This window comes from Thalassophryne amazonica, chromosome 19 (assembly GCF_902500255.1).
Source record: "Thalassophryne amazonica chromosome 19, fThaAma1.1, whole genome shotgun sequence".
Classification (NCBI taxonomy): Eukaryota; Metazoa; Chordata; class Actinopteri; order Batrachoidiformes; family Batrachoididae; genus Thalassophryne; species Thalassophryne amazonica.
Window position 1 is genome coordinate 18,655,858 of NC_047121.1, and position 24,268 is coordinate 18,680,125.

A 24,268-nucleotide genomic window follows, 5' to 3' on the forward strand; every position below is an offset into this window, starting at 1 on the left:
AACAGATTAATCATGAAACTGGAAAAATGTTTGTGGGAGCTACAGAGCGCGTGTGTGTGTGTGAGACGCTGACGCGGAATCACGAGTGCACACTGATGTTAAAAAGGTGAGGCGCACCTCCGCTGACTGTGACATTCACAATTTACACACGCATTTATTGACAAATACTGAACACAGGAAACCTGTTAAGAAGCTCTGCAGCTCACCATCAAGCAAAAATTAAAAAAGACAATAAAAACATATTTGAATGCGCATATCCGCTAATGTGCCCGTTCTGGTTATCCTTTGGAACAATTACACAAATAAACTATTTTAACACAAGCAGCCACCCATCATGCAGTGTGCCAGCTGCCTGATGCACATTTACACATCACATATGATTTGAACATTGATGGAATGAAATTGTTTCCTGATAACAGAAACAATTTCATCATGTGATGGCGCCTTTATCGCAACGTGTGCAGTTCATTGCTGTGATTATATTCAGGAAACCGTCTCTCACTGCAAAATGCGCTGTAATGTTGGATTGTACCTGGATGACATTCAGATGCTTGCGTTCCACACAGCTGACGGCTCCGCACAAGGTTGACTGGCACACGCCTGAACGATCAGCCAGCTCATGCTGGAATGCCCATGTTGCCAGGATGCCCAGCGTGGTCAGCACCTGTGTGCGCACAGACAACCCCTTGGTCCTCGAGATATTGCGCTCTGGGCCGACATCCGCAGTAACAGTGGCCTTGGTAATCGAAATCGGTTTCAGAGCCACTTATCCTCATTTGGAAGTAAATCCTTGTGTTCCCTGAATACACACTCACATCAGATTGCACCATTTGCAAAGTCCTCTAACATAGCTACCGCAGCCATTAGTTAGTTAGTTACTGCCATTTTACACATCACTTTGTGCATGCTTTTATATCCACACATATAATTGCAAACACGTGAGTGTGTTAAATGTTCATCAGTGCGTCTCTGATGTGCACATCACTCTGGTGCCTTAACGGTTCCCTGCGTCATCTGTACATGTGGAGATGGCACAATAGCTATAGAAACGTGTGTACGAGAGCCAGGATTTTTTCCGTGACGCACCTCTCATTTCAATGCACAAGTCACTTTCGATACATCTGCACGTGGACGTGGAGACGGGCGTACGACAGGTTTTTGTGTGTACGCACGCTTTGTACATGAGGCCCCTGGACATTAAGTTTCCAATTTACCTAACCTACATGTCTTTGGATGTGGGAGTAAACCAGAGCACCCAAAGGGAATCCACGCAAACACGGGGAGAACATGCAAACGCCACACAAACTCCACATGGCCTTCTTGCTGTGAGGCGACGGTGCTAACCACTAAGCCACCGTGCTGCCCTAAATTCATAGTCTAGTCATTGAAAGAAATGTGGAGTAAGAAAGATGGTGAAGAATTAATATATTTGTCAAATTTCCCTCAGTTATAAACATGACTTGTCAATATATAAAAGGAAGTCATAACATTAGGAAAAGATTCTAGAAAAGATGTGTTCAAGATGGTGATAAGGAACAGTAGGAGATGATATGGAAGACCAAACTCCTCCATGGGATGTACCATCAACATATAGAGGAAGTAGCTGACATCAAGAAGTCCTACCAGTGTCTAGAAAAGGCTGGACTAAAGGACAGCACAAAGGCTCTGATCATGGCAGTGCAAGAACAAGCCCGAAGCACAAGAGCCATAGAGGCAGGAGTCTACCACAGCCAACAGGACCCAAGTTGGAGGCTGTGCAAATGTGCCCCAGAGACAGTCCAGCCAGCCCACTCTCACGTTTTTTTGGGGGGGGGGTTTTTGGGCTCCCGTGACAAAATGAGTCAAATTTTCATGACGGTTTTTTTTAACTCCCTATTCCTAAACCTACTCCTACCCTGACCCTAACCTTAACCATAATCTTACTCTTTCTCCCCACCCTATAACTATAACTATCACTTTTCATTTCGTGCAGCCATCACGGAATGAATGAGAATGAATTTGTGCTGCTGTGATGAAAATGAGGTGTTTTTCATCACAATATCATGAACCAGTACATTAATGTATATTTTGTGCTGTTAAATCACAATTGCCGTGAGACCAGGTTGGTCTAGCACATAGCAGCAGGATGCAAGAAGAGACAGCGTACACTGAGAGGCACAGCCAAGTGTTGGGAATTGAGTCCAGGAACATCTAGGCCGCATACAGATTAGAAGTCCCCAAATCCCAATGGGAGACACCACTAAAAGCTGGTTAAGAATGACAGCGCTATGGTCCTGTGGGTACAAGCAGCTGCTGACCAACCAACCAGACATACTGGTGGCTGACAAGGTGAAGAAGACCACAGTTGTGATCAATGTGGCAATCCCAGCTGACAGCAACATACTTAACAACATTCTTGGCCCAGCAAGACATTGGCACCAATTTGATCAGCTGGCGCTTAGCCTAGGTTCATACTGACAAAGTGAGGAACCTTGGGGTAATCTTTGATCCTACGTTGTCCTTTGACCTCCACATTAGGGACATTACAAGGACTGCTTTCTTTCATCTGAGAAATATAGCAAAGATTCGCCCCATCCTGTCTATGGCTGATGCTGAGACTCTGATTCACGCATTTGTCTCTTCTAGATTGGATTATTGTAATGCTTTATTTTCTGGTCTGCCGCAGTCTAGCATTCGAGGACTTCAGTTGGTGCAGAATGCTGCTGCCAGAATTTTGACACAAAGTAGAAGGTTTGACCACATTACTCCCATTCTGGCATCCCTTCATTGGCTACCGGTTTCTGCCAGATTGGATTTTAAAGTTTTATTTTTGTTTTATAAAATTGTTCATGGACTGGCGCCTTCCTACTTGGCGGACTTGGTTAAGCCCTACGTACCTGCGAGGCCTTTGCGTTCGCAGGGCGCAGGGCTTCTGTGTGTTCCGAGGATGAACAAAAAGTGTGTGGGGTATAGAGCCTTCTCCTACCGTGGTCCGGCTCTTTGGAATGACCTACCTGCTGTTATTCGGCAGTCTGACACGGTGGAGATTTTTAAATCAAGACTGAAGACCCACTTTTTTAGACTGTCTTATCATTAATTTTTTTATCTGTTTGTGTTTGCTTTGTAATTTCTTTTTATTCTACTGTGTTTTATCTTTTAACTGTGCTTTTCTTGCTTTTAATTTTGAATTTAGATTAATTTGTGTTGTGAATTATGTGAAGCGCCTTGGTGCGACTTTGTCGTGATTTGGCGCTATATAAATTAATAAATTAAATTAAATGAACAAGGAGCACAAGAAAATAGAGAAGTACCAAGGGCTGAAGGAGCAACTGACGCAGATGTGGAAAGTAAAGTGGTCCCATTGGTAATAGAAGAACGAGGAGCTGTAATCCCCAAATTGGAAGGGTGGCTCCAGCAGATTCCAGGCACAACATCAGAGGTCTCTGTCCAGAAAAGTGTAGTCCTAGGAACAGCTAGAATACTGCACCGAAACTTCAAACTCCCAGGCCTCTGGTAGAGGACCCTAGCTTGAGGAACATACATACATATATATATATATATATATATATATATATATATATATATATATATATATATATATATATATATATATTCAACATCAACATGACAGCTGAAAAGTCGTAATATAAAAATTAATAATTGCCCTTCAGATGGTGTTATATCATTTAAATTTCAGGATTAATGCTGCTTAGTTTGTTATTGTTAAACATTTGTTGCTATTCTCTTATGAACAGCTGCAAAATGAAACAAACAAATGAGATTTATGTTTTTTTTTTAATGCATGTGTATTCTGAGATGCACACTCTTTATTTATTATTACTGACTATTCAATAGCAGTAAAATCAGTTTTGTAAGGGAGAAATGCCAGCAACCAAACCAATTATTGTAAAGCAGAACTGTCACCTTAGCAATCAGTTAAACAGAAGTAACTGTGGTCACAAATGTGAAGAAATTTAAAACTTCCCCAGCTTAGGACCTTTTCTGTTTGAAAAAATAAAAATCAGCCGTATTACTTTGTCACTGTATATAGGCCCACTGGCCCATACTCTGGATTCTTAGATGAATTTGGTGAGTTCAACTCTAACTTGTCAATGAGTGCAGATAACATTCTGATTATTGGTGACTTCAACATTCATATAAATAAGCCTTCTGATCCCCTCTGCAAATCATTTATGGAAATTGTGGATGCATTAGGATTTCAGCAATGCATTCAGGACTCAATGTACATTAGTGGAAATACCCTGGATTTGGTTCTTGCATATGGTATTGCTGTCATGAATATTGACATCATGCCTCTTGCATCTCTGATCATTCTCTTATTAGGTTTATAGTTTTGCTGCCGTGTTTAGTGGAACAACAACCTTATTTATCATTGCGGCGACACATCAACTCCTCAACTACGACAGAACTCGAAGCTAGACTGCCTGATATCTTAGCTTCATATTTGGAAAATGCCCAATCAGTAGACAGTCTTGTGGATAGTTTAAAAACTCAGCGCTCAAAACTACACTCGACATGATTGCACCACCTTTATTAAAACCACATCCCACCAAAACATAGTCACCTTGCTTCAATGATTACTTACATGACCTCAAGCATAAGGCTAGAGGTCTAGAATGGAAATGGCAGAGTTGAAAATTAGAAGTATTCCACTGCATGATGCTATCTTAGACTATAAGCATGCACTACTGGCTAAAAAGCGGACCTATTACTCTGATTTGATCAACAAAAACAAGCATAACTCAAAGCTGTTGTTTGACACGATGGAAACACTTATTCATGGACAACGACCTGTGAGTCCCTCTCCTTTTACAGCACAAGATTTCTTGGATTACTTCAAAAGAAAATAGAAGACATTAGATTAAACATATCCCAGCATGCCTTAACCCACCCACTACACATTATGTGGGTTTTATATATATATATATATATATATATATATATATATATATATGAAATTGTACATTTATTGTTATTTACATTAATTATTAAGATCCCATTGTCTTATTTACAATTTGTAGATGTTCAATCAAGCCCCTCTGTTTTGTCACATGATAATTTCACAAGGACCGCAATGGAAATAAGCATTTATGCTTTATTGTGTTATCACCGTATTATTGATACATTCACCTCTGTATGTTTATACTGATGTTGCAGAAAAACTCAATGAATCAGTCAATCATAAACAATATTTTACTTATTCAATATATTATATTTATTTATTTATGCATGGATCTAAGTGGTGGAGTGTATGTCATGTGGCATAGATTATTTGTCCCATTGTGTTGAAAAATAGTCCATTGTATGAGTGACGTCATTTACTGTGCATTTTGGTTCCATGGATTTCACTCCATTGAACGATTCCACTACCTTTTCACAAAACTGCTTCGATGACAAGAGGAAGATAAATCCAGCAAGCCAAATGCTGATGAGAAGCTTGTACAGTGATCCTGGGGACATCTCTAGGCCTTGTAGAAGTCCTGTCAGATAAAGAATTGGACAAGTTCCTACTGTTATTTTTCACTGGATTCACAGGAAATGTGTGTTTCCACACACACTCCATTTTGCACCTCAATACCTCACTGAGCTCAGCAGTATGTTGGTGGCTCACCTGACTGGCAGAATGAAGTGCTGCTCTGTGAAGCCACTGTGGATGTCACATGCTGTCTTTCATCTCATGCAAATATTCTCACCATTGCATTCATGAACTTTCATTATCTGCATCAGCGTGCAGAGCATGCAGGGCATTTTTCTACACGCCTTTCATTGGTTTTAAAATTTTACTTCCTGTTTTTTTTACTGGTGTACTGTCACCGGACTTGCAGGTGCAGGCAGTGCATGAATGCAAAGCACTGACTTGAAGAATATCCTGATATATAAAAACCTCATCAGAACATCTGTTTGCGCTACATTAGCTGCACAGCAGAGTGATCTCTGCACACCTTACTTCAACGATGTCTCTGATTCTTCGTTGTCTGCCCTGCAGAAAAGGTAACAAAAAGATTTTCTACATCACATCAGATGTCATACTGACAGTCATCAGCATACATGATTAACATGTCTGTATGCTTTCAGTGTAAATAACTGCATGTCTAATATACATAGAATTATATAAATTCTAAAATATGCAATTTAAATATTGTATATCTGAACAGTTGAAGTCATACGTTTACATACACTTTAGCTAAAATCCAGATTTCATGTAACAAATGAATTAATGTCTTAAGTCAGTTAGAATGTCTACTTTTTTCCAATAGCATTTTATTCTAATAAAGATCAACAGACAGATTTATTTAAGATTTTATTTACTATATCAGATTCTCAGTGGGTCAGCAGTTTACACACATCTGGCTATTACTTGGTTGCTTTCCCTTGAATTGCTTCACTTGAATCAAAAGGTTAGAACAACACTCCAAAAGAAATATTTTTGCTGGAATTTTAAACCAGTCCTTCTGACAGAATTGGTGTGAATTAATCAAGATTGTGAGCCTCCTTGCTCACACACATTTTTCCCAGTTCAGCCCACAAATTTTCTGTAGCCAAGTGCTTGCTCACAGGGGGTCGTTTTGACCTTTGGGGTTTTACATAATTATTGTATGGCCTTGCCTTACAATATAAAGCACCTTGGGGCAACTGTTTGTTGTGATTTGGCGCTATATAAAAAAAATAATTGATTGATTGATAATAGTCGTTCTTCTTGATTTAGTTTAAAGAGTGCAGAACCTGTTGGAGTTTATAGTACTACTTTTCTCCTTTGTTGACGGCCTTCTAGGACATGGTGATGGCATTCTCGGTTAATGGTGATGTCAGATTTCTGTGTGATGCTTATGGTTCATTGTTATGATCCTGATGTTTTGTTGAACCCATGGATGCAAAGGTTGTTTATTCCTGGGTCTTAATTTGGGCCTCCTTCCTCAACAATTTAAAATCTGTATGGTCTGAAGATCCTTATATTGTTGTACCATAAATTAAACAGGTGCTTATTGAACCTTGGATCTTCTGGAGCTGGCATCTAAGGTACAAGCTGATTTGTGTTAATTCACAACTTTTCTCCAGATGCCTTGGCTTTTGATTTTCCTCTGCTCTTAAATGCAAGAAGGCTGTGAGTCTACAGGAAGACTCTTAAATGCAGCAAGAGATGCTTCAATTCTGTTGTCCCTGAATTGACGTCATTTGGCATCTCCTGTTTTATATGGCTTCACACAACCACAAACCATAAGTGAAAAAAAAAAACATTTTTGTGTTATCATTCATATATGAGCGGCCGGTCTGCTGCTGGTTGCATCTGGTTAGTACTTGGATGGAAGACCTCTTTGGGACACCAGTGACTGTGTGTGTTTCTCCGGGTGAAATTGGTGTTGTGTCAGGAAGGGCATCTGGTGTAAAACTTGCGCCAAATACCAGTGAGGATCTGGTTGTATCCACCGTGGCGACCCCGAACAATGACGGGAGCAGCCGAAAGCACAACAACATTCATATTATCTGAAAAATGGCCCAAAAAAATCTAATATTCTGCCGTGTGTATGTAAACCTTTGAGCGCACCTGTATAAGTGATGGTTATGTTAGTAATTATGGAGCAATGCCAGTAGGACCACATGCTACCAATAGGATAGTCCATGGTGGTAAAGTCAAGACTGTGGTTCAAGGAGTAGTCCACTACAAAATCCTCACACTGTAAGAAAATGCAGATCTAACTGAAAATTCAGTAAGGTATATCTTATATATTATATTCCAATTCTAAGGTGGAAGTATGCCAGTATACAAAGGTATATCTAAATATCTAAAAAGGAAGAGTAAAATAGTTCTTTGTAAGGGAGACACTTTGACTTCATTAAACTAAATGAACTTTTCAAGATTAAAAAAAATCCTGTGTTTATTTGAGTTATTTTAACTACAAGGGATGTATCTGTAAAACATTCTCTTAACACCTACTGAAGTCTTACTTGAAGCTACAAACTACGATTATGGATGTTATTTCAATAAGTGCCATACTGAGTCAGTCTGGCTTATGTCAAGATGTTTTATCAAGTAAAACACCTTGATCGAGTGCACCAGCAGCCAAACTGGCACACATGCATATACTGAGAAACTCCCCCAGAGATGACGCACTGCCTCACTCTCACTCAGACCTGAAGGTTTCAATAATAGTGTAAATGTATGCTGGAGTTGGGTATTGTAGGTTCAAAACACCACATGACCTGGGTCATAATTACAAAAGGAAGTCAGGATTAGTGATCAAGGCAAAATGAGGAAGCAATACGAAGTCATTTCCTGTTTATGTTATATTTCTCAGTATGATAAATTAAGCAGTCTTCCCACCTCCAAAGACACGCAGGTTAGGTGAATTGGAAACTTTAAATTGCCCGTAGTCTAGTTGTGTATGCAGGTGTGAATGTGTTTTTCTGTCAACACTGCATCCAGAAAGTATTCAGAGTGCTTCACTTCTTCCACATTTCTTTATGGTACAGCCTTATTCCAAAATGGATGAAACTCACATATTTTCCTCAAAATTCTACACACAATACCCCATAATAACAATATGAAAAAGGTTTTTTGAGATTCTGAAAATTTGCAAAACTGCCCAAAGATAGGTGCACCAAGCTTGTAGCATCACATTCCAGAAGACCTGAGGCTGTAACTGCTGCTAAAGGTGCATCAACAAAGTACTGAGCAAAGGGTGTGAATACTTTTATGTACATGTACTTTCTTATTTTTTTTATTTTTAATAAATTTGCAAAAATTAAAAAAAAAACTTTGTTTTTCATGTTGTCATTATGGGGTGTTATGAGTAGAATTTTGAGGGGAAACTACTGTTCTGTCCAGGGTGTACCCCGCCTCACACCCTACGACTGCTGGGATAGGCTCCAGCTCCAGGAACATGGATGGATGGATAAATTAAGCAAATTCAGTGTTTATTTCGTTATTTTAGCTGCCAGTCTTTGTAGTGCAGTGACTTGTAACTGTTCATGTAGTCATCCCCTGACATATCTGCACAGTGGCGGCGCCAGGAAATTTTTGTTGGGGGGGCTGAGGAGGGGCTGGGGTAAAAGTTGGAGGGGCTCCACAAAATGTCGTTGAAATGAACAATATATATGTAGTAAATAGCTTTATAAATACCAACGTATATGTTTTAGTCACCCATGCTCCTCTAACATGTGGTATCAATGCACACACACATCACTTAGAATGATTGCAAGTTCAGTAAACTTGCACATAGGTATACAAAATGAATTCATTGAAATGATGCTCAAGACAATGCATGGAATCAACCTTACACAAATCATCTATATCAAAGATTTATTGCCAATTTAACACAGAGGTCATAACCATTCGATAAAAGTAAGTAAAAGATATAGCCTGAGAAACTTAGTTGTAAACAATATACAAAAAAGTGATTCTTTATGAAGTTTGTATACAATCTAGCCCAAGAGCAAAACTGTAGTTGAGATCCACAAATATGTCAGTTGCTATTCACATTATTGGCAGAAATATTAGGAGGGGGGGCTTGGCTCATTATTGGGGGGGCTTAAGCCCCCCAAGCTCCCCCTTGGCACCGCCACTGTATCTGCAGAAAACTGTAAAACTGATGATTTGTGTTTAAAAAGTAATCCTTATATGAAGTTACACTACAACAACATCTTGACTGTCCAAACTTTTGGTGGTGTCCACCCAGACTGTTTAAAAGTCTTTAAAAGCCAACTGGGCTGGTGTGACAGTAATCTGACAGACACATCCTGTCAAACAAACAGAAACAGAATCACCAGTCCTCTGTAGAACAGAGCTGCAGCATTAGCTGAGTGACACTGTGGTGTGTAATGTGCTTTTGAAATAGAGTACAGTGTGTGCGCCTGCGTGCGTGGACTTTCCACACATTTCCTGCTGGGCTATTTCCATATCCATCATGTGGAGCAGGAGGAGCTGGACGCCCTCCACAGGCTTTATAAAGTGTGTAAGTCACAGCATGTGTGCAGTTTTAAAGAGCAGATCGTGAGATCAGGGTGAGTAAGAGCAAAACACATGCCGCTCTTTACATACTAACACTTCTTCATGTGTTAGGAGAACAAACTGCTGCCTTTCATTAATGTTGAGAATGTTTTATTTCATGAACTTTTTAAAAGCAAAATATAATAATGCTCAAAAGTGAAGGAAAAGTCGAGTGCTTATATGTCTTTTTATTATGTTTAATCTAAGTTTCATAATTATATTGCTGAAGGGATTCATACTTTGACATGAAAATAGTTTTTAAAAATGTGTTTGCATGCTCAACTCTGAACATTTAAATATGTTCTTGTTTTGGCAGCATATTTACAGTGCCTTCCAAAAGTACTGGGCCCCTTTATATTTCACACATTTTCATTTGTTTATGCCATTTCAAATACAAAAAGTAAATTAGGCTTTGCAATATAAACATTTGTAAAATTATTTTCCTTAAACTCCAACTCAAAGCAAATCTTGACAACTTGATATACATTTATTAAAAATACAAAGGTAAGATTTCCATTGGAGTGCTATCCTGTTTGCATTTATTCAAAATTGATGTAAATAAAGTCCAAGACATATTCAGTGACTTGGAAATGTTTATGTATCCATCCCCTGACCTGTCTGAAGAAAACTGGCAATAAAGCTGATTATATTTACAGGTATTTTACCAAAGGCGCGATTACTTATGCAACCCATCATCTTGGCTTTTATATTTTTAATTGTCTCTCAGCCTGGACAGTGATGCCTTTGCAGAAAGGCTCCCCAGATACGGATGGCTGGAGGATGAATTTTCTCACCCGTGGACGAGGTAGACCTGATAGGGGTAGACTGTTTCCAAATTTTCACAGAGGCAACAGAGGTCAGCCCAGTGTGAACACCACTGAAAGGACTGATGGGGCCTGTCCACCTACGTGTGATCCACCAAAACAAGATGAGCCTCAAAAAGGTGAGTGGATAAAACAGACCTGACACCAACAATGAAAATCAGTCATCTTGCTGTGTTTACACATCTCCAGCACGGGAATTGCACAACAAAAATATAGATGAGTGGCTAAGTGAGCGCATGGGTTAATCCATTCCAGCGATCTTGTTTAAACAGGAACTCAAAACCAACCAATGCAATTAACTTGTACTAATATAGTTTGAAAAAGTATGTAACAGGACAAATACCCTAAAATCTGGTTAACTTTGATGCAACAGATCATTTGAAAAAACAACTTTGTTTAGCCTATGTAATTCCTCCTAGACACCTCTGCCTGGATTCTGTGTCCACCTTCACGTTGAGCAGAAAATGTAAGCTAGCAGCTGCAGGTAGAAACGTGATGAACCCTACTTTGGCAAATACAATACAACGGTTAAGCAAAACCAGAATTAAGCAATATGTAGAACATTCAAATGGGGACAACAAAACTGTTAATATTTTAAATTACTTAAGGTGAAATCTACTTTTCAAACAGTGTTATGAAATCCACACTGGAAAGAAATACATGCAGTGTTGCCACCTACTGGACAGTTCAGGAATGTGGCAGCATGGTGATTTAGTGGTTAGCACTGTTGCCTCACAGCGAGAAGGTGGTGGGTTCGATTCCCACCTGTGGCCTTTCTGTGTGGAGTTTGCATGTTCTCCCCGTGTTTGTGTGGGTTCCATCTGCATGCTCCGGTTTCCTCCCACATCCAAAGACATGCAGGTTAGGTGGATTGGAAACTTTAAATTACCCGTAGGTGTGCGTGCGGGTGTGAATGTGTTTGTCTATATGTGGCCCTGTGACAGACTGGTGTCCTGTCCAGGTTGTACCCCGCCTCATGCCCTGTGACTGTATTGATAGGCTCCAGCTCCCCCATGACCCTTAATTGGAGCAAGCAGTTGAAGATGAGTGAGTGAGTTAATTGCTACAGTCTGCATAAGTTCTGTACATGCACTAACATACAGTGCGTCTAAAAAGTCTTAATAGTGCTGCACCTTTTCCACATTGTTTTAATGTTACAGCCTTATTCCAAAATGGATGAAATTCTATCATAAGGCCTAAACACCAAACAGAAATTTTAACAATCTCAACCTCTATGACATATTTCAAGTCCCTACATTTATTTGTGAGTTTTTGTGTTGACAATCTTGCCAGACTCGCCCACATATTATAGTCAAAGTTGAGTTTAATTCAGGAGAAAATAATGTTAATATTGTTGAGAATGATGCTTATCTGACTTTCACTAAATCCATATCTAGACATTATATTATATTATAAACAACAATTCAGAATGAGTCTGCTCTTGTCTCCTGCAGAGATGCTAACTTTTGAGCAAAATCTGGAGAGACTCCAGTTGTCCGAGGCCAGCCAACAGCTCATTGAGAGAGAGGAGCGTCTGTTTGGGGAGATGATGGAGACAAATGCACTTATCCATCAGGAGGAAGATGTAAATAAGCTTATTACAGACCGCAGAGCTCTGGAAGATCTGGTCAACTCTACTCTGAGAACCTCTCTGAGCCAGGCAGAGGTCAACGAGAATGTGCTAACGTCTGCTGTGAAAGCCATCTCTCAGGAGGAGATGCAGGACTGGGTGTGGAGCCAGAGGAGTCCCCAGACATCACCGGCCTGGAGGCCAAGCGGTTGGAAGAACCTCCATGATTCAGTTATTCAAAGCTTGGTGGAGGAGCGTATGATGAACCCTGCAAATCCCACAATGAACCACGATTCATCGTCTGTCCAGTTGGACATCTGCAGCATGGGGAAGCAGCTGAAGGAGGACCTGCTGTGGGTGGTAGAAGTGGTGAAGAAATGCTACCCACCGGAAGAGAACATCTGTCAAATGTATGCCAAACTCTACCACCAAACCTTTGCTGCCAGACTCAGAACGATTGCAGAGTTTGTCCTGAACGACAGGGACGGCACTTACATCCTGCTTTGGATAAACGACTTCTACCCAAGGTAGGCCACTTGTTTCTCTTTGATGTTCTTTTCTAAATTTGTAAAAAAAAAAAAAAAAAATCAATCATGTGGGTGTGAAACTAACAGGATTTGCTTGGATTTAAACATGAGCGCTGATTGATTAGTTGAAGGCCCGATGAACAGTTAGTTCAGTGAGTCAGGAGCTGGGTTTGATGCCTGTTGATGTCCTTGAGTAACATGCTTTATCTACATTGTCTGAGTCTACCCAGCTATATTGGTTTTTGCTGGAGAAATAACCTGCAGTGGGCAAGTTGAACCTTTCTGGTCTGAGGTTGAACCCATGAGCCTTTGGTCACTTTATAAACTATGGGCCAATTTATAAAATTATTGCTGTTGATTTCTCTTTTTTTATTTTCTTTTTGTGTCAGCACCTTTTGCAACCCGAAGTTGGGTGAAATCGACATTGAGTCACTTGAAAATCTGTTGCCAGACTCGTTGTTGGCCCCTCTGGAAGAACAGTTTCTGAACAAGCAGCAGGTAACCAGAGCTCTCAGCTACTTGGTTTTTGTACAACTGTGGGGTTTTCCAGGTGTATGGCTTTGACTTCATATATATATATATATATATGTGTGTGTGTGTGTGTGTGTGTGTACACATACATAATAACCAAGTGGCCTCTGTGTGTGTGTGTGTGTGTGTGTGTGTGTGTGTGTGTGTGTGTGTGTGTGTGTGTGTGTGTGTGTGTGTGTGTGTGTGTGTGTGTGTGTGTGTGTGTGTGTGTGTGCGTGTGCGTGTGTGCGTGCATGTTTATCGCTTCGATCACGCAAAAACCGGGGGGAGCTGACATTTACCATTTGGTATGCTTATGTATTTTGGGTCAAGGATGAACACTGTGAAAACAGAAAGTTGACAGGTCTAATATTTTTGGAGAAATTAGCAATTTTAGCTAAGCAATAATAAACAATGGATATTGTGCTGCAATACACCATGGCAGTTTGGGGTTTTGGGGGGTTTAAATGCTGTTATTGTGGTTCATGTTAGTTTAACAGTGTTGTTTGTGTTACTGATTTATTGTGATTTTATAGTTTGTAGGCTTAGTCACTTTAGTTAAGTTATGTTGCCATTACCATGAGTGAGTTCATTCTCATGTTGCTGACACCATGACTGAAACAAACCCTGTTTGGGTCTCAAATTAGAAGCACCTGCATGCAGTAAAGACAAATAGCTGTGCATGCACGTGTGTGTGTGTGCGTGCGTGCGTGCGTACGTGGACTTTGATCAGGGACAAACAGAGCACAGCTGACATTTGCTGTTTGGTAGGTATGCTTAACGTAAAAATCAAATGACAAATTAGAAGTAATAATAATAATAATAATAATAATAATAATAATAATAATAGTGTATATATGATAACAGCAACCTAAAGAATTTATAAATACATTAAGACAGTAAATTAACATTAAAAATTACTTAATTAACAGGAAATAAAAGGGTTGAGTTCCTCTTCTACAAATTGTTGAGGTCTAAGGTTCTAAAAACATTCTGGACTGACACGCCATGCCAACTCATTGCTTAGTTTATTACCACCCTTGAAAAATGTCAGCTACCTATTTTGTAAACACTACCCAGTCTAGAGCCTGTAGATCCCCACGAGCAACACGCTAGTATGTATATATTTATATATATCTATAGCTAGATCGATCAATCCCCTCTGATAGTATTCCCAAACAACACTCTGAGTAAACCTGACACTTTATTTCCACTACTTCACTGTGTTTTTAATATTATGAATAACAAACACAGGAAGGAATCCTAGTGTGTATATTTAAAACCTAAAAAAAACTGAGTGATTGTTTAAGTAAGAGCTGCACATGTTTGTATTCAGCATGAGCTGACAGAGTACACCAAGCAAGTGCTGGAGCAAGCGGAGCAAGACTGGACGGCAAGAACAGAGCCAAAGAAGGAGGATGGTTGCTTTGTCAGTCACGTGGCCTGTGACATCATTGAGGTAAGCTCACAATAACATGACAAAGTTACTTTTCCACTAAAAATTATGCTAATTGTTGTGCAGTTTACAGCTTGGGTCCATGTATCTATAATCATCAACTTGTCTCAATAACCCTGGTACTATCAGTGTAGCTAATGTTATCCCAAAGAAAAATAGTAGGACACATACTTAGTACAGTTAACCGTACAGCAAGTTCAGTTTGAGTAATCAGTAGTATCCAGCTGTTAACAATTTGTTAGTATTTGGATGCTAGTAGCCTGTTAGCAGCTGGATGCTGTCACTCAAATCAGCCACGCCCCTAAATATGCATGCTTTTATGAATTAAAACAACCTAAGGTAATGATTAGTATAAAAAATAAATACATTTCACCCAATGTACACTTGTTTTGAATGGGGAAATTAACTATAGAGGCAGTGTTTTTTGTTGTTGTTGTTGTTGTTTTTTGGGGGCGAGGGGGGTGCCGGGCTATAAAAATATGATGTGGGAATTGACTCTCTTTTGGAGACAGCCTCAACTGGCCATTCAAGGAACTGCCATGTTTGGCTCTTCTGCACGGACTTCACTCTTCAGCACCGGAAGTAGCCACTTGCATTAAACTCAGTAATTAGCGGTTTCTAGCCGCAGGTTCACGCAACTGAACTGTAGCAGGTAAATTTAACGCAGCGTGACTCCAGAGAGGATACAGAACCTGCTGTTGTGCCTGATTGAAATATTCTTATTATGTTAGAATTTCTCAACTTAAACGCCACATTATGTTTATAATAATGCCAAAGAAATAATTCAACAAATTCAACAAACTGTGTTCACTTCATCATTAAATAATGTTGGTATTTTAATCCCAAGAAAGTGAATTTGCTGAGTTTCTTTACCAAAAGTGTTGACAAAATGTATGTTTACCCTCCAGTAATTTTTAAGAAATGACTTCCTCTTGTAAAACACCACCCTCAGTGTTTTTTTGTTTTTTTTTTACCTGCTGCACACATTAACTAAAACCAGCCTGAAGAAGAAAAATTGGTGCACATTCTCACGATAAGATTAACCAACAGAAAAAAAAAATTTGTTTGTTTTTTCAGGCTTTAAATTAGTGACATAATTTGGTTACACAGTCATAAAGGGAAACTTGTTCACAATTCAGGATCCTGCAGCTTCAAATGAACAAAGGAGTCAGATTTTTTCATGTGCTTTGTGACTGTTTTCAGCTGATCCACAGTGCTGTGAAGGAGGCGACACACGTACTCGGGAGCCAAAACAAGGTCCAGAGCATGATGTGTGTACTGACAGAGGTACTGCAAAGGTAACAATCACATCATTCTTCTTTACAGTGCCATATGCTTGTACTTCAGAGTGGGTCGTGGGTCAAATTTTAAAGATGTCAAATTTCAGCAGAAGGATGCAGCAGGCAAAAGTTGCACTGTACACAGTTTCTTCAGTCACAGCTCCAGAAGCTTGTAACTCGTTTAGAGATGTCACTGGTATGTTGGTGGCTTCCCTCACTAGATGTCACTCAGGTTTGAGAACTGCCCACATGAGGCAGATTTACCGTACAGTACTACAGTATTTGTATGTCTTAATGATGGATGTAAATGAAGTCCAAGACATATTCAGCGATATGGAAATGTGTATGTATCCATCCCCTGACTTGTCGAAAAGAAATGTCTGTAAATATGATGATTTTTATTAACAATAATTCTTAGATTTAATATGTCCAATTACTTATGGTATCTAAAAAGGACAATAAACAAGAGCAATAAATAGATCTTGTGTTATGTGAGCCTATTCAGTTGATACCTGTGTGATACATTTAAAAACCTGGGGGCGTTATAGGTCCAGATCAGACAAAGAATGTAAGAAAATGACACTGAATTAGTAGATGTTGAATGGCAAAGGCCAGTTTGGGCCTACAGTGGGCTCCTGAAATTCTTGGGGGGAGCTATAGCTCCATAATCCCCAGTTCTAGATCTAAACAGAGGATGATAATATGCACCTATAAGGATTAGGACAGATGCATTAAAGAGGCTGATTAGAGAAAACTGACACCAGACTGGTCAACCGTCTGCTTATTTAAAATATCTATTTGAAATGGGGAGGGGGGTGTGATGGTCTAGTGGTTAAGCGTTGGGCTTGAGACCAGATGATCCTTGGTTCAAATCCCAGCCTGACTGGAAAATCACTAAGGGCCCTTGTACAAGGTCCCTAATCCTCTACTTGCTCCCGGTGTGTAGCGAGCGCCCTGCGTGGCAGCACCCTGTCATCAGTGAGTGTGTTTGTGTGAATGGGTGAATGTGAGGCATAATTGTAAAGCGCTTTGAGCGTCTGATGCAGATGGAAAAGCGCTATATAAATGCAGTCCACTTATCATTTAAAGCATCTATTTTAAATGTTGGTTTGTGAGGGAATATGATTACAGTGACGACTGTTATAAATTATTTGTTTGTTTGTTACACGGATTTGCAAAATAAGAGTGTTTGAGGGATATTTGTCAGAATTGTTATTATTTTATTAATATAGGGGAAACTTACTGAACTTTAATACATATTATACTAGAAAGTGACAGCAATAACATTTGTTATGTTTTATATTTTGGTCACGTGTCTGATGTTGAAACACTAATTCCTGCAGCTTTTCCACCTTCCTGCATGATGTTATGAAGCAAAACAAAGTGCACAGCAAGTCCATCATCAAGGCAAATCTCAGATGTGTGGAACAGTTCAGGTATGTTTCTAACTATTGAGTTTTGATATTTCAAATCCCTGTGATCTTACATGGTCACTACAGCCAGCATGAAGAGCCACTCTGTTAAATTTAGCCTCCAGCTGAGAGGATTGTTTCAAATTGTGAATTGTTTTCTAATCCAAAGAATTTCAGATGTCCCTTATGTGTCATCATAGTAGTCAGGATCAATTCCAAAACTGATTTACTGTTCCAAGTATTTCACCACAGCAAATCATTTTGAAGATACTGTTTCATTTACTTTTTCAAATGTGTAGAAGGAGTGAATCATTTTCTGAAGCAATTGTTTCATTTATTTAATCAGATATTTAGAAAGAATAAATCATTTTCTGAAGGAATTATTTCATTTAGTTGTTCAAATATTTACAAAGATTCAGTCATTTTTTTTTAACTAATTGGTTTATAAGTATTCTTAAATAGCCAGTCACTACATGAAGCAAATGTTGCAGTATTTTGGGGGGGATTGTTTAAACATTGAATCATTTTCTGAAGCAATTGTTTCATTTAGTTAATCAGATATTTAGAAAGAATGAATCATTTTCTGAAGGAATTATTTCATTTAGTTTTTCAAATATTTACAAAGATTCAGTCATTTTCTGAAGTAATTGATTTATAAAGTATTCTTAAATAGCCAGTCACTACATGAAGCAAATGTTGCAGTAAATTTTTGGGGGATTGTTCAAACTCTGAATCAATTTCTGAAGTAATTGAAGTAATGTATTGTTTTGAGTGTTTTGAAATAGTGACTTATTTTTTGAGCCAAAAAAATGCCAAAATTCCATTAGTTGTCATCATAATGGTGTTTGATACTTTTAAAAACGGTGAATTATTTCAGCCATCACTCTGTATTTCCACCCCTCAGCTCCGCCTGTGACTGAACAAATTTTGCAGTGAATAAATGTGAAGGCTGTGTTTTTGATTGTTTGTTTGTTTTCTACAGGGACTTTATTGTTAGGAAAAGTGATCTTTTTCCTGACAGCGTGAGAAAAAGCTCTTTGACCGTCCTGACCGAAATGAAACAGTCTGTCTACATATATTTGTTAGGCCCCGTGCACAAGAACCTGAAGGTACTTTCATTTTACAGCAGTGTTTCTTAGTCATTTTGATGCCAACATTTTAGTTTCAGTTTTCCTTTGTATTTATCAAGTGTTTTCCACCAGTGTTGTTCTCAAAAAAAACGTTTGTGTTGATGTACGTCACAACAATAAGAGTCTTATTGAATGTGTCATGCAGCCACATTACAGAAAGATTGGAACACAGGACTGGCTGAAGAGGCCGGAGCTCAACAACCTTCTGGAGAGCATTGAAGATCAGATGATGGCTCTTGAGGGCTTGGCTGAATCCTGTCATCAGGTAGGCAAAAGGAAGTAGAAAATATACCATTTCTTTCAAAATAAAGGCACCTGGAACAATTCGGTTACTATCTTTGGATTCATTGTTTTTCAAAAGAACATTTACGTTTTATAGTTTTAAGGTGCAAAATAATGACGTTGAACTGACACAGTGACTGCATTGATTTCAGGAGCTGATTGGCCAGCTGCAGCAGGAAGTGACGGTGGAGTACGTCAGGATGCTCCTGAAAGGAAAAGTCCAGCTACAGGACAGAGAGAAGCAGCTTCGTGCTTACACTGTGATTAAGGACAACAGCGAGAGCCTGAACAACCTTTTCACCAGCATGGTGAGACGTGACAACTCCAGCGATGACGTAACAACTAAAAACATACGGCTTACCGCTGTATGATAAAATTAATTTATACAAATCCCATGTTACTGCAGGGATCAAAAGAAGACTGGCTGAAAGATGTCCTGACTGAGATTGCAGAAGTCCTAAAACTCCAAGACATCGCCGCTATACAGATGCAAGTTGTTTCATTGGGAAACACTTTTCCTGACCTCAGGTGACCTTTACCTCCACCCTTTTTTTAAATTGTGTTCATTAGTCTTTAGACTGGCATGGTGGACAAGCGGATAAGTGCGCCTGTTTCCAAAGTGGAAGATTCCAAGTTCAAGGCCACCCCTGCCCATTTTCCATGTAATGTGGTGCTATGTCAGGAAACGCACTTGGCATTAAACTTGTGCCAAATCAACATGGAGGTCTGCTGTGGCGACCCCGAGTGGAAAAACAAAGGAGGTGCTGAAGGCATTCAGTTTTAGTCTTGAGGCTGTCTTGTAGTATCCATTTAATCTGTTGGATTCATTGCAGTCATTTTAAAAATCATCTTAAAATTCAATCTCATTCCAAATATGTGTGAGTGAATAGACAGATGAATGGATTTGACTATTCCATTCAAGAGATGGTCTAGCGGTTAAGGCCTTGGGGCTTGAGACCAGAAGATCCTCAGTTCAAATCCCAGCCTGACTGGAAAATCACTAAGGGCCATTGGGCAAGGTCTTTAATCCCCTATTGCTCCCAATGTGTAGTGACTTTGTATGACAGCACCCTGGCATCGGGGTGAATGGGAGGCATTATTTGTAAAAGCGCTTTGAGCGTCTGATGCAGATGAAAAAGCGCTATATAAATGCAATCCATTTACCATTTATTCCCTCCTGTATGTTAACACAATAACTCAAAAACAGCAAATGCTTTCATTTTATGCATCTCCAAATTAAAAGAGCATATAATGAGGACAAACTCTTTAAAATCTGGTGAAATTTGATGCACCAGATCAATTAAAAAAACAACTTTGTTTATTTAATAGACATAGACCTGCCTGATTATTTTACAGTGGTTGCATTCTTATATTCAACTAATATTCACTCATAAACAACTGATGTCAGCATACTGACACACGAGGTGCTCACTGCACAAAGGAAGCAACTTGAGAGCCTTGCTCAAGGGTCCTAAATTTTTTGTATCTGACAGGGAATTGAACCAAGGAGCCTATGGTCTTGAGCATGCTACTGCAATCTCGAGACCATAATTTATACACCAGCTATCATTCAAGGCAGGAGCACATTTCAGTAGGGATTACAACAAGTACTGTTTTTGTTTGTTTGTTTGTTTTTTCCTAACACAAATTCCTCCATGTAATCATCAGGGGATCGAACACACAACCCCCCTTTCCCATGGCCACTTATCTGACCTTTATGGCACAACTTCCTCAAACACTGCAGCTCTCTCAAAGGAGCCCAAAAACAGTTGTTGGGCCTTTTTTCATTTGCGATTAAGATTATTTATTATTATTAATAATTGTAATATTATTTATGTTTATGTTTACTGTAAAACATAATTTGATAAATAATGTTTAGTGTGTGTCTGTGCTCACGGTTTAGAACAGCTCTCAGCTTTAGGTTCTTTAATGTGATAATGAGCAAATCTACTTTGCACAAAGTGTTCAGGAGAAACTGTGCAGGATGCAACATGAACTAAAAGGTTAAGCATGCTTTTAAAAATTGCTTCCACACATTTCCCATCTGCAGGATGGTATTTCAACAGAAATCCGGAGGAAACCCAGAGCGAGATATCAGTGCCAGGCAGTGCTGCAGTGTACAGAAAACAAACAGCAGCCCTGCTGCAGGGCTGCTGTTTGAAGGGGTTCGCTTCTGAAGCCTTCACATACAGTTTTAACAGATGTCAGTGCATGAACTAATATTCTGAGCTACACAGTAAACCTAAAAAAGTTAGTAGATTTCCAAAAAAATTATATATAACAGCAGTGAACAGCTCAGATAAGTGCTGTAAAGAGCTTAGTTGAGTTTAGATTAAACTGGATAATACCTGTGGACATGAAGACAGTGATGGGGCAATCTGACATTTGACCCCAGTGACCTTGACTTTCACCCAAATGATTGACCTCTGACTGAGTTTCCCAGGACAGTTCTGGAATCCACTTAAGTGTGTGTCACATTTGGTCCAAATTAGGTTGAAAATGAAAATCCTTGATCTTGACATTTACCCAAATGACTATTTTTAACAACTTTGAAGTCAGCCTTCACTGACACACTACATTATGTTGGAGTCAGCACAAGGAATTGAAAGGAGTACAGACAGACAGGCAGACATAACCTTGAACCCAGTGATTGAACTTTGGCAAAGGTGACCTTACCTGTGCAGAGCCAGGGCCCACCTCCACGTGTGTACATGCTTGATGTAAATCAGTGTGGAAAAACCTTTAAGTTTGACCTTTGATTCCAAAGAACTTAAGACCACTGAGTGACCTTTGGTCAGTTTGAAGTCACCAATTCCACAGCCCACCTCCATATGTGCCACGTCTGAGGCAAAGCGGAGTGAAAAATCATCATTTTAACCTGTAACCCTAGTGACCTTGACCTTGTCCCTGACATCGGGTTGAATGTGAGGGATTGTTGTAAAGCGCTTTGAGCGTCTGATGCAGATGGAAAATCTCTATATAAATGCAGTTCATTTACCATTTGCCAAAACAAACCCTGCAAATTTGGTGGGAATTGGCAGGGGTGGTGGCCAAGTGGTTAATGCACTTGGTTTCAGTTCAGGGTTCCGGGTTCAAATCCCACCCCTGCCACATTTCTCCATGTAATCAATCAATCAATCAATCAATTTTTTTATATAGCGCCAAATCACAACAAACAGTTGCCCCAAGGCGCTTTATATTGTAAGGCAAGGCCTTACATGTAATGTGGCGTTGCGTCAGGAAGGGCATCCGGTGTAAAACTTGTGCCAATTCAACATGCAGATCCACCTTGGATTTGCTGTGGCAACCCCAAGTGCAAACAAGGGAGCAGCCGAAGGGACTTACTTTTACTGGTAAAGGACTTGGAGGAGTAGTGGAACAAGCAAACATGTTTCTCAAATGATGGTATGATATTGACAGAAATCAGTTCTGAGGATAATATAGCTCGCTCTTATGGTAGACCGGAAACAGCACAAAAATTCAGCCCCAGTGGGGAAAAATTCACAAACCAGATAACATTGTTGTAAAAAGCAGTAAAAAGCCACAAACCGATGGTAGACAAAGACAGACATTATAAAAAGAGTAGACGCCACATTGGTGGTTGAGGTGCAAGAAATGTGGCCGCCATCTTGGACCGGTCATCGTAGTGATTCCATCACAAGGCTCAGTGAAAGTTTGATTTTATAATCTTGTTTATTTTTTTTTTTTTTTTTATCCTTCTATAATAAAGTTGCTTTGTTCTTTGTTATTTTCTCTGTGCTGTAAAGTGTCTTTTAGCACTGTGCTCCAATACTTTTGGAGGGCACAGTATCCTAACCTTATGATGAGTGCAAAATGAGTGTGGTATTATTACTGTTTTGTTTAAGAATGTTTAATTTTCACTGTTGCTGCACTTTGTGTCAAATCATAGTCATATAATATATCATACTGATATGACAATATAATGCAATATGATAATTTGGCCATATTGTACAGCTCTACTGTCAACGAGCTGAAAACTTTGAATATTAATTTACATCTACATTTAAAAAAATGCTTAAAGTGGCAGGGGGTTAAGAGGGCTGTAATTATGTGGGTCTCAGGGGGGAGCCCCCCAGAAGCTGAAAGCTAAAACAAAACAAATGTTTTTAAAGGTGAGGGTCTGGGGGTGGAGCTCCTCCAGAAGCTGAATGGTTTTAGCCATGCTCATGCTCCACCAAAGTGTTTACTCAAAAAAAGTCTTCCGGACCTAAATGACATGGTGAGATGCTGAAGAGCTTCGCTCGTCATGTCCATGACGTTCACCAGCCTCTTATTTTGTCTTCTGTATTTTACAGAGCAAGACATTTTTTACAGTGTGGCCTCCTATATTAAACTGAAGGTTTTGAAGAATTCCTGAAAGGCCTCTGTAACAGTGGGATTTATACATTAAAGATCTGTGTTTGATTCTGTTGCAGTATTTTATAGATTACACTCCTGTTTCAAATGTTTAATTAGGTGCATTACTGAATTATGATATTCATTTTTCCACCTTTGCTTTCTATCCTCAGTGAAAGACATGTTTCTGCTTTGCTAAAGCTGAAGAGCAACATCTCCACGCCAGACAGGAGGAAGGTCAAAGAAACTCTTTTGGACACTTTGAGTCAAACCTGCGTCACAGACGCTCGACCTTTTTTCTCCAAAGTTAAAGTCAAAGGAGCCCTATTCAAGTGACAGGTTCAACCACCAGGATCATCCACCTGTCCAGGATTTACACGTTGTGTACTTTATTTCAATTCCATGATGCATTGTGGGTACTGATTCACACAGCAAGCAGACTGATATTGGTTGTGTAAAACAGCTGAGCTGGAAAGAATTTTGTCTCCAACCAGTTACAAAGTGATGAAAAGAACATTTGAATTCCTTCAAAAATGTATAAGCTACTGGAGCTGCAGAGAAAACTCTGTGTGTGTGTGTGTGTGTGTGTGTGTGTGTGTGTGTGTGTGTGTGTGTGTGTGTGTGTGTGTGTGTGTGTGTGTGTGTGTGTGTGTGTGTGTGTGTGTGTGTGTGTGTGTGTGCGTGCGTGTGTGTGTGTGTGTGTGTGATTCTGTAATTTATGTATTTTTATTGTATTTTTTTTATCACACCATTGTTTTTATTATTTTAATCTATACGAGTATTTTGCTACGTGTACTTGGCGCTATTAAACATTTTACGCCTGAACTTTCTGAAACTTCTTTCTGATTCCACATGATTACATAATCATTTAGAAATTTTACAGTTAATCGTAATCATTTGTATTACATTCAGGTTTTTAATGGTTTTAGAGCTTGT

General features: G+C 39.4%; 1 protein-coding gene and 1 long non-coding RNA gene across 3 annotated transcripts; one reads left to right on the forward strand and one right to left on the reverse strand.

Moving 5' to 3' along the window:
• Positions 1 to 1,106: 1,106 nt before the first annotated feature.
• Positions 1,107 to 16,744, reverse strand: LOC117500736. Its single transcript, XR_004557840.1, has 4 exons — positions 16,734 to 16,744; positions 3,977 to 3,981; positions 1,624 to 1,629; positions 1,107 to 1,190 (listed from the first exon to the last, which is right to left on the reverse strand). It is a non-coding gene; the product is annotated as an uncharacterized LOC117500736 (long non-coding RNA).
• On the forward strand, positions 5,162 to 24,268 carry LOC117500735 (tumor necrosis factor alpha-induced protein 2-like). Of its 2 annotated transcripts, none has more exons than XM_034159498.1 (12): positions 5,162 to 5,991; positions 10,713 to 10,928; positions 12,264 to 12,906; positions 13,296 to 13,404; positions 14,753 to 14,875; positions 16,076 to 16,170; positions 17,496 to 17,588; positions 18,547 to 18,673; positions 18,840 to 18,959; positions 19,129 to 19,284; positions 19,383 to 19,504; positions 23,506 to 24,268. In XM_034159498.1, exons 1-12 carry the CDS (start codon positions 5,955 to 5,957, stop codon positions 23,666 to 23,668), a joined length of 2,004 nt encoding a protein of 667 aa, XP_034015389.1. In that variant the 5' UTR covers positions 5,162 to 5,954; the 3' UTR covers positions 23,669 to 24,268. The 2 variants fall into 2 exon arrangements, with proteins under 2 accessions (XP_034015389.1, XP_034015390.1); XM_034159499.1 differs by lacking the exon at positions 5,162 to 5,991 and adding an exon at positions 9,349 to 9,999.

Bases quoted from the DNA above. Each gene is read 5' to 3' on its own strand.
- LOC117500735 (XM_034159498.1), top strand. From the start codon at position 5,955: ATGTCTCTGATTCTTCGTTGTCTGCCCTGCAGAAAAG. The intron at 17,589-18,546 runs GTATGTTTCTAA...TGTTTTCTACAG, and splicing joins AGATGTGTGGAACAGTTCAG to GGACTTTATTGTTAGGAAAA. The intron at 18,960-19,128 runs GTAGGCAAAAGG...CATTGATTTCAG, and splicing joins TGGCTGAATCCTGTCATCAG to GAGCTGATTGGCCAGCTGCA.